General features: G+C 51.1%; 5 protein-coding genes across 5 annotated transcripts; 2 read left to right on the plus strand and 3 right to left on the minus strand.

Moving 5' to 3' along the window:
* Positions 1-705: 705 nt before the first annotated feature.
* P153DRAFT_428873 (uncharacterized protein) lies at positions 706-4,723 on the minus strand. Its single transcript, XM_033672740.1, has 6 exons — positions 4,312-4,723; positions 4,101-4,258; positions 3,944-4,037; positions 3,661-3,889; positions 1,043-3,607; positions 706-987 (listed from the first exon to the last, which is right to left on the minus strand). Exons 1-5 carry the CDS (start codon positions 4,496-4,498, stop codon positions 1,045-1,047), a joined length of 3,231 nt encoding a protein of 1,076 aa, XP_033527229.1. The 5' UTR covers positions 4,499-4,723; the 3' UTR covers positions 706-987; positions 1,043-1,044.
* Positions 4,724-5,775: 1,052 nt separating this feature from the next.
* P153DRAFT_364107 (uncharacterized protein) lies at positions 5,776-7,511 on the plus strand. The gene has a single exon (XM_033667519.1). The coding sequence runs from the start codon at positions 5,956-5,958 to the stop codon at positions 7,288-7,290; it is 1,335 nt and encodes a 444-aa protein (XP_033527230.1). The 5' UTR covers positions 5,776-5,955; the 3' UTR covers positions 7,291-7,511.
* A 472-nt stretch (positions 7,512-7,983) lies between these two features.
* Positions 7,984-8,670, minus strand: P153DRAFT_382467 (killer toxin; the record flags this gene model as incomplete). The annotated part of the gene is made up of 3 exons (XM_033670153.1): positions 7,984-8,087; positions 8,140-8,541; positions 8,598-8,670. The coding sequence occupies 3 exons, from the start codon at positions 8,668-8,670 to the stop codon at positions 7,984-7,986; spliced, it is 579 nt and encodes a 192-aa protein (XP_033527231.1).
* Positions 8,671-11,789: 3,119 nt separating this feature from the next.
* Positions 11,790-12,517, plus strand: P153DRAFT_175109 (uncharacterized protein). The gene has a single exon (XM_033662327.1). The coding sequence runs from the start codon at positions 12,018-12,020 to the stop codon at positions 12,384-12,386; it is 369 nt and encodes a 122-aa protein (XP_033527232.1). The 5' UTR covers positions 11,790-12,017; the 3' UTR covers positions 12,387-12,517.
* P153DRAFT_175247 (uncharacterized protein) lies at positions 12,390-14,464 on the minus strand. The gene is made up of 2 exons (XM_033662328.1): positions 14,263-14,464; positions 12,390-14,210 (listed from the first exon to the last, which is right to left on the minus strand). Exon 2 carries the CDS (start codon positions 14,185-14,187, stop codon positions 12,649-12,651), a length of 1,539 nt encoding a protein of 512 aa, XP_033527233.1. The 5' UTR covers positions 14,188-14,210; positions 14,263-14,464; the 3' UTR covers positions 12,390-12,648.
* Between the last annotated feature and the right edge of the window lie 588 nt (positions 14,465-15,052).

A 15,052-nucleotide genomic window follows, 5' to 3' on the forward strand; every position in this document is an offset into this window, starting at 1 on the left:
GGGAGGAGCATCGGGAGAGCCGCATTCCCATCGCATCGCATCGCATCTGATCCATCCCACTGCGCAGCACGCATCCACTCGTGTACCTACCCATCACCACCTCGCCATGCTCTGTACGGCGATCCCTGCACCCCCTCGCGTCCCCAAACCCAGCACCAGCCCCTCCCGTCCCCGCGAGGCAGTGCAAAAGCAAAACCTCGCGGATATTTCCCGCGCCCAACGGTAAAAAGCGTTGAAGTCGAAATACAGTACGGTACGCTCGCAGTAGCGCCATCTTACACACATGCGCACATCCCCATGTTTGAAACTGGGCTATTTTTAGTAGCATGCCCACACATCACAACCCCCATGCTATGGCATGCATACACACATGGATGGATGCGATGATGCAGCATTCTACCGGCCATCCCACGTCTACTCACTCGCACACTGTCAGCGTGTGTAGATGGCATGACGTTGCTGTGTACGTGTCCGCCGTTAGCGGGTGACATTGGCAATTTCCTGCGACGGATCGTCGCGCGGATGGGTGTTTGACAAGAGCAGTGGTTGTTTCGAGTCCCGTTGGATTACACCCAATTCCAGAGTACACTCCGTCTGGTTCATATATGCAAGCAGCCGGACAGCATCAAGTATACTAAAGTCGCAGTGCACAACAGGATAGGCGACACGATTCATATCATTCAATCGGCCACGACACAACGATGTACAAAAAACGTTTTTATTAGATGGAATGTAGCCTCTACGGCAAGCTTCAAATCGTTGTTGAGGTGATCAGGTCACAGTAAGAAAAAAACATGGCGCCCGTCAATTACCCCAACAACAGGCCCATCATTAAAGTATAGAAGGTGGTTTGGACACAAAAGTGCCAGACTGATTAGACGCGCTGAGGGGGTATTGAATGTAAAGACAATTACAACGTAAAAGGGTATCAAAAACTCCGTCTAGGCTTTCCAAACTAGCCCGTGTACTAAATAATTCTGAAGAAGACTGGATTTTAGTCAGCTTCAGCGACGATGATTGTGGACAACGTGAGGGAGCCCACCTTTACGCAAATTGCTGTCGGTTGCCGTAAGCTCCAACACCACCGCCGGGTGACTGTCCTTCCGGATTGCCAGTCAGTTCAGCTACCCGAGCCTTGATGCGAGCCACACGACTTTCAATCGTCTCCTCGCCACTTGTTTCCCCCTCGTCTGTACGTTGGCTTTGGCTTCGGCTGCGACGAGTCTGCTCTTCGCTGAGCTTAGCAGCCCGATCAGCCGCGTTTCTCCTAATCTGCGCCCATCGATCTTGTTGAGGCGAGGTTTTGCGCTCCAGCTCAACAGACTCCTCCGATGCATCGTCTCTGGTCGGCGGGGCGTATTGTGTTGGAGCAATAGGCATCGTGGGTTCGACTTGGTGCACAGGCGCAGCGGTAACATCAACCTCATCGTCACTGTCTGCTGGAGCAAATGCTGGCATGTCTTCCATTGGACCTTGATCAAATCTTGAGAATGCTTGATCAACTTTCTGCTGCTCGTATGCATTGCTATTGGGCGCAACCGGGGGATCAGGGTTGCGGTAGTTCAAGAACAAGCCAGGTGAGGCAGCCGGAGTGGGCTCAAAAGCCGGTGATGGCTCTAGAACGGGTTCCTGGGCGGGCTCATGAATGGGCTCTTGAACGGGCTCTGGAACGGGGTCCGGAGTAGGCTTTTCAGTACTGGGTGCTCGTGATAGCTCTTGGACCGGAGTGTCGTGGTGCTCAACTCGAGATACACTTCGGCTAGTATCACGTGTTCGCAGACGTGCATTTTCCTCAGACTCCCTGCGACTCATCGCTCCTGCAGTCACGGGTTCGTCTGTCTTCTTCCTGCCAAAGAAATTTCTGAACCCGCCTTCTCTCCTCTTCGCTGTTCTCGTAGAGGGCTTCCTCTCCATCGTACGAGCTTGGTCTTCGCTGGTGCGAACCTGGAGATAGGAAGCAGCGACAGGTTTTCGATCAGGTACTGGAGCCCTCAATGCAGGATGTGGGCTGGTGATGGCCGCTATGGGTGGCTTATCATCATCCCGAAATGGCGAAGCAGGGGGCGAATCGTTTGGCCAAGGAACTCGAGTGACAGGCGCTACTTCAGCATAGGGTGACGCGCTCGTTGCGATGGGAGTGGGCGTGTTTGAAACAGCACTGTTGACACTGGGGGACGTTCTCTCGGATTTGGGCAGCGCTGGCAACTCACGATTCGATAGTTCAGTGGATAGAGTCGCCGGACGTCCACCGTTAGCAGTGATCATGAGGTTGTTGCTCGAGCCTTTTCCAGTACCCAAATCCCCGAGGTACTGAGCACGGAGTGCATCTCGATCCTTGACACCTTCACCAAAGTGTTTGTCCCACTTCATAGCTGGACCAGCTTCGCTCAGGAGATGCGGTTGCAGTGTCAATACACTGTTCGTCTTGACCGATGAGGTCTCGTCCATCCTCCCTCGGCGCTGACCTTGTTCCGCCGCCGCTTTCTGATCTCTGTCCTGTTGCGCTAACTTGGCAGCTGCAGCTTGTATTCTTGCGTGCTGGTCTGGACCGATGCTTGTTTTGCTCATAGGTGCATTTGCAACGTAAGGGTCGGACAAGGTAGGGATTCCTTTCTTGCCAGTTGATTTCCGTCGTCCGAGACGATTACGCTTCGTGAAGCTGAACTTGGATTTCTTCTCAGCAATATAAGCGCCGTCTTCGGGACCAACGGTAGCGCCCTTGACCTGCTCTTCCATGACGAGCCATCTGGCACCAGGGATCCGGGTCTCGATCAACGTACACCTGCCAAACGCGGCTTTGCGGTGGATTGTCTCCTCGTTGGCAAGACTTGTCATCCATACCCACCAGAACGTCTCGTCAAGATCGAACTGAGTGATGCTTGCAAGTTCGCCAGGCTCAAGATCCTCTTCAACCCCATGTACGTTGCGCATATGCGATTGGGAGCTGTGTACGCGCGCAGCCTCGCCTAGGGGCGGAAGCTTGTCCATTGGCAGTAGGAGCGTAGTTGGCGAAGCCTGGTTACCTTCGTTTGCAAACCCAGACGAGAGAAACTCTGCCCATGAGGGAGTAGTGGGACGACCAAAGTCGTTATTCTTCGAACGAGCCCCGTAAGCATTGGAAAATTCGCGGGGGCTCCTTCCCATGGATGTTCCATTTGCGTTGCTCTCAGAGGCATCCACTATTCCAGAGAATCCAAAGTCTTCAAATCGAGACCAGGATGGTGCATCTGGCGTAGTAGCGTCGGGCGAAGCGACTGACTGGTTGACAGAGGCCACGCATTCCAGCACTCTGCGACACTCATCCGTCAAAGCCTTGACAGTGTCGTCGTAAGCAGAGAATTGTTGCAGTGCTGCATCGTCATCCCGGTACTCGAAATTCTTGGCGCGACGCAACAATGAAAACGGTGTGGGCGAGACAGAGTCCACAATCATGACCACCTTGGTCGTGCGTGTCTGCATCAGTGTAGGTGTTTGTGGCGGGTACTCGGTTTGAGATAGCAGCGATAGTAGCGATCGAGGAAGGGAAACAACGCCGCCAATCGCGTTGGGATCTGGAGAGAGCGATCGTAAGTAGGCGAAGAAGAGATGGCTCGCAGCATCCGCGGCCCTGCAGTGATGTCAGTTTATGATCTATGTTGGTATGCGAAAGAGGGCAATTACTTCTCCCATGTGCGATAGCCACCGTCGAAGCCCTTGCCATCATCAACAAACTCAAAGGCCCACCACCCCGCCATGCGCGACAGCTTCCTGCCGCCCATGCCATTGGTCTTGCCTCTTGCAGCTACAGAAGACAGCAAATCGAAGAAGTCGAAGATGATAAGCGTGCGGTATTCAGAGTCGGTGCTGAGCGGGATGAAAGTGTCAAATGCGTGTCGGGCAAAGTTCGAGTCTGCAGCGCGGATCAGCACGTCGTCACTTCGTCATGTGCACACGGTGAGCTTACCAGACTCCCCAGTTCGGAAGAGCTCATATGCGTCCCAAGTCACGACGCCGCCCGGTAATCTGCTCCAGCACCATTTCAGTATGCTGCATAGTGTCTGCGAAGGTTAGTACAGCTGTCGCATGTTGTGTCGCCCAATCAAGGTGGGAGGCAGGCATACCAATGGCTCGGCGAGGCGCAGTTCCTGGGACAGGCCTTCGCCTTTGAACTGCTGTGTGCCCTCGTATGCAGCTTTGAAGAAGCTGCGCACAAAGTTGCGGGAGGCGCTGGTGTCGGACGCGGGGCGGAAGGGGAGGAGCATGAACAGCATGTCCAGAGCTGGTGCGAGTTAGCCATGGCTCCCAGATGGGCGTGCGGCGCTGGATACGTGCCTCTGGACTTCATCTCTTGTGTGCAGACATGTATCAGCTCCTGTATCTCTTCGGGCGCGACGTCTTTGCGCGACCATGCATCCTCCCACCGAGGCTTGGGCGGTGCGACGGGCGCGTCATTCTTGCTGGCCTTTGACGCAGATCGTGTCGCATCTTTGGACTTGAAGACATTCTTGAAAAACGGCATCTTGGTCTGGCGCGGGGGCCCTCAGGCAGGTCCGGCTCACTTTACCGTTAGTAGATACGAGCTGGTTCGGGACAATGTGGACGTGTTGCGCGCGGGCAGAGGTTAAGGTGAAGGTGGGTCGCAGCTATTCAACGACTGTGCGAGGACGACGACAACAACAATAACTTCGAACTGCGCACCTCGAGGCTCTCCAGATGCTTTGAAAACGTCAAGGGAAAGGAGAAGTACGGACCAATGCCTTAGGGCGCTTGAAGCGAAATAACAGCCCTTGAGACCCAATAACTCCACGATCTACATGGCGCCAAGGTAACCTTGTCCGTGGCGCTTTCCTTATGCATCCCCAGGGCTGCAGCGGGCCCTGCCTGCCTCCTCACCTCTATTCCTTGCTCCGCCAGCACATCAGCTCCAGGGCTGCATACCTCACTTCACGTCTGCAATTGGCCTGGAGATGGAGATGCGTTGTACACGACGCGTTTCTTACTACGAATCAGATGCTATGATGTGCAAACCCCGTTCCTTCTCCAGCCGTTTCTCCAAGAGATAGATACGACGCGGCCATGAACATGGCTCGTTGGTAGACCCTGGCTGGACGATAACAATGCGTCTGCACATGATCTGCGGCCCCTGAGGAACCATCACCACCGCGTTTGCTTTTAAGCTCTGCCGGAATAGGTTCCGGTCTGCCACATAAGCTTTCGAAATTTCCCGTTTCCAAGTTTTTGCTTGTTCGGAAAGGGGACATAGTGACAACCTTGCAACACCTGTCAGCTCTCCAGACGTAGTTTGACGTACTCGGATGTTGAACCTCCGTTCATGTCTGACCTAGATAGCTGACCTCTGTGGCTTTGTACGAGAGTCGCGCATGGGTGGTCTACTCGAAGACTGACACCTTGGCATTAGCATAACATGCTCTCAGGTCTAATCTTACTGTCGGTTGCCCTCAATGTAACACAAACAGATCCACGAGAACACTCATCCGATGAACTCTTGGAAAAGCAAAGGGGCTGATCCCCACTCCTGTCAACGGCAGGGCATTTCCAGATCCAGCTGATTGCATACATGTTGAAATGGAGCAGAAACTCTAAAGCCAATGATTCGATACAGCCGAACGAGTAGAAAGCTGTTCCACATCTTCGGTAGTTATTTTTCTCCCTGGTCTCGCATTGCTGAAACGTTGGTTCCCAAATAATGGACCAAATCACCTGATTCCGCGATTTGGTGCTAGCCTGGCGCTTCCACCGTGTATCCACCTTGAGTTAGGCGATAAACCGGCAATTGAACGCCTCAGAAAAAGCGACACCCACATCCACATCTACAGGTCGATACTGCAGGGCAACCACGGCCTCATTTTAAATATCTGTCGTATTCGTGTGCGTTCCGAACCCCTCTGCAGAAGCCGCGAAAACTAGAGGGGTATTATTCATCGTGCCAAAAGTAAACATACACCTATCGCATCGATGCCAGACCAGACATCATGCCCTATACCCGAGGTCGATCAAGCATTGTCATCCTACATCGGTTCTCGCAAAGACACACTCAGGATTCGACGGGCACTCTCAAAGTATCTCACCGCTAGTCTCCGACCTGTCAACTCTGCAACTCAAAATCAGCATGTGAACCACGAGTGCCCGCTGGGTCTGTCAGCCGCCGGCACCAATCCTCCTGGTCTGAAAGACACACGCTTAGCATATCTGCATGCTCTGCGAGCTCGGAACCAAGCACAGACGCGTCATACTGAGCTTCAAGCTTCTTTGGAGGACTTGCAGCAACGGCATATTGATGAGAATCCTACCCATGTCGAATCTGAATTCGACGATGAAGCTGCACAAGGCTACGTTTCTCTCCTTCGACAACGCCGGCGCTTTGCGGAACTCCAGGTTATCCAGGATGCCCTAGAGAGACTGTTGAACGCAAAGTCAACAGATGCTCCAAATGACCCAAGAACTCTCGTCGCCAACACCATCGGCGAACAACCCGATTTGCCAGCAGAAAGACTCGAGCAACTGTCACAACCCCAGGACAACCAAACCTGGGTATTCAAGTTGAAACAACAGGTTCTCGAAGCAAGAGTCGAGATGGATGGAGCGAATGCTGCAAAGAAGAAAGTCCAGGACGAGTCGCCCGAGCAATCTAATTTGCAGGCGCAGGTTTACGCTTTGGAGCGCGCACGAGATGAGCTTGCTGAATGGGTGAGTGGGGAACTTGCCAAGATGGAAGAGGAGACAGTGTTCCTGGAAGATGCTTCACCGATCAAACGCTCTATAAACAGTCCTTCTCCTATGGACATAGCTACAGCAGAAGAGCACATCCAAAGCTCATATGATCAGTACACCTCTTCTCGAGCAACGTTGCTCGACTCATACACTTCCTTTCAGCAAACCCCGGAAGCGCCAAAGGACAAACCAAACGATCCCCAGAGCGTCGCCACCAATCCCCCCGAAGCCAAAGGAAACGTCATGCCCATCACCAAGATATTTCCGCATCTTCCGCACATCGCACGCTCTGCAGTAAACGAGCGCTCTCTTCTCCAGCAATCTGTCTACCTACAGGCTCAGATGTCCGCTGCAGACCAAGAGATTGAGGAAGCTCTACTACGGCTTTCTGGTGAGAGTCACCTGCTTCCAGCAGGCTCTAAGAATGTCAGCGCGTGGAGTAAGACGGCTATGGGGGCTGAGACGGCGACGGAGAGTTTTGTCAAAGAGCAGTTGCAGGATAGCCGGCAGGAAGTAAGTAGCATAAGCACGATTGTTGAGCTTTGCTCGATGCACAGCAAGGTGCTTGCCTCTGTATAGGTCGCGGTTGGGCTACAGGGAGGAGATACAATGGATTTCCTGTGAGAATGTGAAATTATTGGAATGATGGTGGTCAGATTGCTGTGTATGTTTCTCTATCTTTCTATGAACGGAAAATTCCAAATCGAGGCTTTCATCAATGTCATGTTACTAGACACATTCATGTGCATTCGCTTTAGACATGTTATGTTGCAAGGCTAATTTGCTGTATTGAATTCATGGTGTAGCTAATGTGGTCTGATTGCTTAAACACTTGGAGAGGGTGACCCAAATGCGACGAAATATTACACCAACCGATGTAAAAAACAAAGAGCACCGCATCAAACCACGCTTTCCTCTCTTTCTTCCTCATCCCTTAGCATAGACATGAGTTCAACACCGCGGTCGGCTTGTCAGTATCACAAGTGTTAGAAGATGCGACGTGACAAAAGTACTCCTTGCTCAGTCTACAACAGTGCGGCAAGGATTTGCAACAGGAGTGTCCGCCATCTAGGTCTTTTCTCAGATGCGCATCTTTGGTCATTGGAAATTCGATTATGTTCTTCCACTATACTCAGATCGAAACCACCAGTTGAGATCTACATTCATATATCCCGTCGATCTATAAGAAGTCACGATCATATCTACACCACGACTCAAAGTACCATTATAATTCCCCCCAGCACATATGCACCGCCCAAGGTACGCTCAAGTCTAATATGGACAGATACCAGTCCCACAGCCATGCCACACATAGTTGACAGTAACCTCGCCCGTCGCGCCATTGTTCCCGGGGTGAATAGGACAAGAGCCACACTCTATAGCACATTAGATGACTGCGACATCAAGATCAAGATCAAAACCACTCACTCATGCATTGATGCTGCACCAAACGATGTATCTTCTCCTTGACAGTCGCTGCAGACACCATCTCGCCTTCCTTCGCGTGCTGGACGAAGGCACAGATGGCGCTGTAGCTCACGTTGTTGCATCTGACGCAGGCGATCTGGTGTCCGTTCTGGTACTGTACGTCGTCTGGGATCTGGTCGACGTATCTCCTGATTGCTGCGAAGTTCGCAGGGGGGCAGAGACCGCTGCATGCTAGTGAGCCTCTGCAGTTGATGCCGAGGGCCAGGGACTCGAGGGTATCGGCTTCTTGGGGATCAGTGGTAATTGAGGTGAATCCGGGGGTGTTGTTGACTTGAGGAGGGGAAACTTCGGGCACGTAGTCCAGGTTGTCGAACTGAGTGGCATCGAGCGAACCATCGATCTCTGCAGATGAAGTCAACTCATATGTCTGAAGCTAGCGCTTGGGTAGAGTAGCATACCAGTCGGCAAGGCGACAACGACGAGAGTCCAGAGAAGGACGAAGGCGAAGGTGTAGAAAACTGAGAACTTCATTGTATAGCGTCAAGTAAGAAGTGGAGAGTGTTCGAGTCGCTGGAGGGAGAACAGAATCAGTGGTTGAAGAGGTAAGAAGTGGGTTGAAGTGAGGAAATGTATGAGGATGTAGAGATTATATAGTCAAAGGGTGGGCTTATCATATAGCAGTGGGTCCGTCAAAGTGAAAGTCGTAATAGATAACATACTGTTTAACGGTAAGAGGGAAAGGGCAGTGGAAGGTGATAGGTGCGTCCCGATATGAGGATGTAGTCGATGCTGAGGTTAATATAGCTTTTCTCATCAGTTTGCTAGCTATATCAGCTGGACAGAGCAAGCAGGTAAGGGAAACACTAGTAATATGTAGATGTTTTCTCATTCTGGACAAGCAAACCCGTGGGGTCGGCAATTCGACCATAAGTCCATTCTTTCGAGCTACTCTCTTTCCCTCTTTACAGGAGCAACGTTATTGAAACTACGACTGTGAGCAAGTCAGTGTGTCCGCGCCTGATTTTTACATGAGAAACGTCTCCACCTTACGTGAATAAATCTACCGTCGTCATGGGCAGAGATCCCATCGAGGATGCCTCTCAGTGATGAAATTGAAAAGGTCCTCACAGTCCCACCAACAATATGTAGACACTTTTCATGTCCGGTCCTGATGCTCAAAATCTAGAGAGTTTCATAATATGTTCCATGTCTTTCGCTTTACGGATATTTATACATGAGTTTCGCGCTCCACAATCCAATATCTCGAAAAGATACGTTTCACACTCGTGTGTGTAGTGATGGTTTTGTGCCAGCTTTCATAGATCAAAGTGTCGAGTTGCTGCTCATCTTTGCCCAAGTTGTGATTTACACATGACCTTCCACAGATTTCTTTTGAACACTTCCTGGTATGTTCACCATCAAGGCCTCTTAAGGGCCCCGGTCAACACAAACTCCCTGGGACCAGATGTCCTGCGTCTATGCATAAAACTGCATATATCATATCCCGACGACCCCAACCCTCTTTCCCTCTCAATCTTCCTCATTCACTCCAACTGTAAGCCAAATCGAAAACCAGAATCTTGGAGTATGGGGGTGCCAGAGGATATTGTCGACAAGTAATTGCTCAACGACATTCACTTGTAGAATTCAAACTTGATCAGCCACACCAAAAAATGGAGCCTCCGAACTCCAACATTGGTAACTCCAAGAGTGCATCTGCAACCTCGATGATAATACCCCATGCTAAACCGAGTGTCCCGGGTTTGATAAACGTGTTTCCATCTGTTTTGAAGAGGCCTTTAGTGGATCGGGTTCGACTCAAGGACCTCTCGATAATTCCCAGAGAGCGGCTCTTGGTTAATCAAACCAACGTGCAGCAAATCTTGCAACATCATGACAATTACATCTAAGATTGGTATAGAAGTCTGATACGTAGATTCAGAGCATCATGTATCGAGCATGTAGTGTTTCCAAATCTTATAGATATAGTTCTCGGGTTTTACGAACTATTGTGAACGTGATCTACTTCTCTTTTTTACAATTGACCGAGAGAACGGTAATGGTGTTTGCTACCAACCTCAAACCGAGATCTTCGTGGAAGAGAACCTTGATGAGGTCTGGATTCAAACCTTTGGCGATTGTTTCAAAATTATCAGATATGACTTCGCATCTTTGAACTGACAACTTGAGCATATTACAGAAATTCGCTGACACGAGCATCTCGGGGGACATCTCAACATATTTAGGTTACTCGAGAAGAAGCTCAAGCAATTCGAGATTCTTAGGGACAGGTTGTGAGTGTCAGAAGATCAGCTACTTGTTGGAGTCAGGCATATCGTTTTGGTCTAGATCAGGAAGAACTTCTTGAACCAAGTCTGCTGTGTCGTCTATTTGCTGGTCATACTTGAGTTAACGATTCAGAATGTCTAGATGTTACTACCTCAAGACCAGGTTGAAAGCGTCTCGCGATGATCATGCCCCACCTGATGTATTCGAATTGCATCCGTAATTTTCAATTCTGCATCTTGAACATGCTTAAGTGCTCTTCTTTCGCCCCACGGGCATTACTAGAGAGAAGTGCTGTCATAGAACTTTCTCCCTTACCCCCAAAAACATTAATGTCAGCCCTTACCCCAACAGTAACTCAACTATAATCTGAGTCCGTTGTTTGGTAAGCGATATGTAAAGCGGTTCCAAATCTAAGAGAGAATGTGTTGACACCGGCCCCAAGCTCCAACGACGATATGATAAGTTCTATGTCCTTGGGTTGACAGGCAAGCTACGGGGAGGACAAAGTGAGGCGGGTACCCCTGACCTCTATTAGCCATCTGACGATGCAAGTGATGCGTCATATGTCGAGACATTGGGATGGAAATTCTGCGTTATATTGGCGCACCAAGAAGAAGGCAAGGCAAGGCAACAGAAGAAGGCAAACGTTATTCGATGTAGGCAAATCTTTTTCATAGCATAGCGGTGCCTAGTGTATAAACTCTCGCGTCCCACGTCGATTTCTTCAAAATGACGTTCTTGCACCGCCGTTTGAGTCACCCCGCTTTACATCGCTACCCCAAAGTCAAGACTACAGCACTGTAACATCCTGCATGCATACTAAAATGAGTTTCATCTCTTGCACGTACATGGGTAGTATTGGAATCGAATTCCCATCAAGTAGTTGTAAGGCCATGCTTTCCCACCCCTCTGCTTAGACCTTAAGCACGATACAACGCCCAGAACAACAAGATACTTCAAGATACTTCAAGCTATATGCCCAGATCCGCGGACCGACCATTCGAAACCTTATCAATTACTAGTACAACATCCAAGTGCGCAACACTCAAAATAACACAAGGGCCCCGTGTATTCCTTATGGCCCCCAAGCATCTCGAACCAACTCGCCCAAGTCCCAACAACCAACCCGCCATCTCCACACGTCATCCAAGCTAATACCGCGCTCCCGGCTCACCAGGCAAACGGTTGCCTTCTCCACATGAGTCCTCCATTCCATGCAGCGTCTTGGGGCGATCGTAATTTGCGACGCGGGACCCATCGACGACGGACCCCAAGCAGGCGTGCGGCGCAGTCGCGCGTAGTCCTGCAGTCCCGGAGGACCATGCATCACCAAGCTCGTGGTCGCATGCAGGTCTCAGCTCAGGCAGAAAAGCAGGCAGACTGTCAACGTGTCAGGCCAATTCGGTCTCCAGATTGCGATTTGCTGATCCGTTGAGTCATGATACACGGTGTCGGGATTGATGGGGGTTACGGTCTTGTGCATCTGCGATTGATGTGACAGGAGGTCATGCGGGGAGAGGAAACCACCTCGCTCCGGATTTCACTGCACGGCCGCAGGAGACGTCTGAGCGGATGCACAGGAAGACGAGATGAGGTACCTGACCGAGCTGTTGTGTTTCAGCCAAGTCGTTCAAAGCTGCTTCGTTGAGATGTTCACTCCGAGGCCTTGCGCTGGGGGACCACCCCACGCAACATGCAGACATGCTTCTGCGTCCGGCCGGAGTACGTCGATGATCGAATTGTTTCACACAAGCCTTTGCCTGTCACACCATTTTGCCTGTCAAGGCTATGCAGGTGCGCATGCCTGTAGGAACCCGGCTTCTGGGATCGAGGTCGTGCATCCGGCCATTAGGTGCTGCCACTTGGCAGAGAGGGGCAGATGTTGTGGGATGTCCACTTGGTGTGTGGCTGGAGGCTGTGTCGAGTTTCTGACGAAATCAAGTGACGTCTTCGTGTAGGTAGAAAAAGCAGATAGCCGTTGTGTGTACCGTAGTGAGGCTATGCTGCTAACACGACGCCACGTTAGGCACCTTTTCATCTTGAACTTGGTGTGGTAGAAAGATTTGGATATGCATTGAGTATTTTGAGATTATCTAGGAGAGAGCATCTCATCGTATCCAAACGCCAACGGGTATCAAGACTAAGGAGATTCGTAAAATATCATGGCCGAAAAAAAAGACCCGTACTAGTCCGCGAACCGTATGCAAAAACAAGAAACCATTATTCTTCCTCTGAGTCCGTTCCGCTAGCAACGGAAGACAGCCGTCGCGGCTTTCCATCTCCAAGCATCCACTCCCCCTTCTCTCGTATGATGAGACCCTCGTCGCAAAGATACTGCTCAAGCTCCTCGTCCCTATTCCACGTAGTGAGATCAATCATATACTCAGCATTCTTGCGATCCTTCTCAATATGACGCCCAACATGCTCGATGCGCTCCTCCCACGATGTTGGTCCCTCAAATACGCGATCGCAAAACAAGCACTTCGACTGCTGTGGTGCGGTTCTAAGCTGCATATAGCACCGCTTCTGGTGGTCAGGAAGGTTCTCTTCAGTGACTGGAAACTCCTTTGGATTGCGTGAGGAACCACTGGGTGCGGCGTGCATGCGGCGAAGGTGCTGTGCGAACAAGTCCTTGCGATTGAACTCGTTGTAGTAGACAGCTTGTGGGTCATTTGGATCGGTGGTCGGTCGGCATAGATCGCAACGCCAGTAGCCGAGTTTGATGTGCTGAGTGCGGAGGTGACGGCCCCACTCGTTCTTCGAAGGGAATGTCGATGTGCAGCCGTATACTGCGAATGTGCAGTGAAATGGTCGTCGCTCGTTCGCATGTCCGTGGGCCTCGGTGTGGGCCTTTGTCGAGTGCGAGGTCCTGCGAGCTCTCCTGATGGGTTTGCTCGAGCCTAGAACGTGCGAGGCGGTGGGTTCCTTTGGGCTTTGAACACGGCGCTTTTGGCCCCGGCCTGAACCGCTACTCAAGGTCGAAGAGCGTCTCCGCTTATTCGATCGAGTAGGGGAAGGGCTATAGTCGGAGTCTGATGAGGGATCCTCGTGTAGCTCGATTGGCTGGACTTCCTCAGCGTCTCGCACAGAGCTACCAATGCCCGAGTCTGCGTATTCTACGAAGCTGTTGGGAGTGGTGTCTGTCTTTCTGAGACATTGTTCGTGCTCGTGAGTGACCTCCTGCTTCACCTCAACGATGTCAACGTTCTCAAAGACCGTCTCGACCTCGTTGTGTTCGTATTCGAGCTCGCGCAAGCTGATACTGGCGCCAGGGAGAGAAGTTCCCGACAAAGGCACTCTGTCGAAGACTTGCTCGGTGGTTGGGTATGACAGCGACGATCGAGAGAAGTTGTCTGGACTACTGTATGGAACAGCATGGTATAGATGTGGCGAGCAGACTTCGTTCTGTGTCGCATAACTCGAGTTGCCAGAAGCAGAGGTTCGATCAGGAGATGTGTATCGATGGTCGTACACAGACGGCCATTGCTGCGCATAGTGCCCTTCAAAGTGACTGTGTAGGGGAATGTTCGCGTGAAGTAATCCAGCAGTGAGGGGAGACTGGTCAATCATGAATCGTTGCATTGGCTGCATGCTCACTCTTCCGTCGTCGAAGCCATCGAAGTAGATATCTTCACTGTGGTCGAAATGTACCGTGTGTTGTTTGTACTGTGGCGCGCAACCGTAGTCCCAATTGGTGTTGAGAAAATCGTCCATGCCATGGGGAATTTGAGGCAAATCTCCGAACTGAGGAGCGGCCATGGTTGAGAAGAATTGGACAAGTTCTAGAGGACATCATTAGTGGAATGGCGACAGAATTGACGCAGTCAAACTTACCACGATGATCACCAAGTCCAGCAGCAATAGCCGAAGAGAAGATTCCCTTTATTGGTAACAAGTGGGATGGTGATAGAATAGAAGGGGTGGACCATCAGATATAAAGGCGATTTCTGGATGGAAGTAGAGATAGAGACTCAAGGTTGACTTGCACTGCCCACGACTTTGACTTGTGTACATCTTCACTCCTTTCCAACTTAACAGTGCTTTATGTTTGATACCCATCGCAGAGCCGCATCGCACCACCACCAATAAGCATCCAACCACACTAGCAAGGTAGTCCTGCAAACACCCCTGCATCGTATTCACCGGTAGACCATGTCGTCCAAGAAATCAACAGCTGGTCAGCCACAAGTGGGCGTCTAACTCTGGGCGCGGGAGCGGGCATGACAAGGGTGGGCGAACGAAGCGCCAGATAAAGTAGCGATTACACCATGGAAAGAACGGAACCTCCCCATGTAGCCATGCAGACCTGCCAGGTAACTGCTGGAACTGCGTCCCCCAGGACCGCATGGTGCGCAGACTCTGATCGACAGATGCGAACTAAGGAGGTGTATGTGAACACTAGTGCGCCATGTCTTGGTTTCGATAGGATATCCTGGGGGCCGAAACTGTGAACAAGCGATAGGAACAACAAATAAGCGACCAGACGAGCCGAGAAATAGGCCATGCACCTTCCAGGCTCTCGTCTTGATTTAGAGGCGGCCGCACACAAAAAACTCGTGATCAGTACATATCCGTACTACCCATCCTGCATTCGGCACCTGAGGCCGCGGAAAGGAAATGCTGA

This window comes from Dothidotthia symphoricarpi (assembly GCF_010015815.1).
Source record: "Dothidotthia symphoricarpi CBS 119687 unplaced genomic scaffold P153scaffold_4, whole genome shotgun sequence".
Taxonomy (NCBI): domain Eukaryota; kingdom Fungi; phylum Ascomycota; class Dothideomycetes; order Pleosporales; family Dothidotthiaceae; genus Dothidotthia; species Dothidotthia symphoricarpi.

Bases quoted from the DNA above. Each gene is read 5' to 3' on its own strand.
- P153DRAFT_175109 (XM_033662327.1), top strand. From the start codon at position 12,018: ATGAGGTACCTGACCGAGCTGTTGTGTTTCAGCCAAGTCGTTCAAAGC.
- P153DRAFT_175247 (XM_033662328.1), bottom strand. From the start codon at position 14,187: ATGGCCGCTCCTCAGTTCGGAGATTTGCCTCAAATTCCCCATGGCATG.
- P153DRAFT_428873 (XM_033672740.1), bottom strand. From the start codon at position 4,498: ATGCCGTTTTTCAAGAATGTCTTCAAGTCCAAAGATGCGACACGATCT. The intron at 3,890-3,943 runs GTAAGCTCACCG...TCCGCGCTGCAG, and splicing joins CTTCCGAACTGGGGAGTCTG to ACTCGAACTTTGCCCGACAC. The intron at 3,608-3,660 runs GTAATTGCCCTC...ACATCACTGCAG, and splicing joins GGCTATCGCACATGGGAGAA to GGCCGCGGATGCTGCGAGCC.
- P153DRAFT_364107 (XM_033667519.1), top strand. From the start codon at position 5,956: ATGCCAGACCAGACATCATGCCCTATACCCGAGGTCGATCAAGCATTG.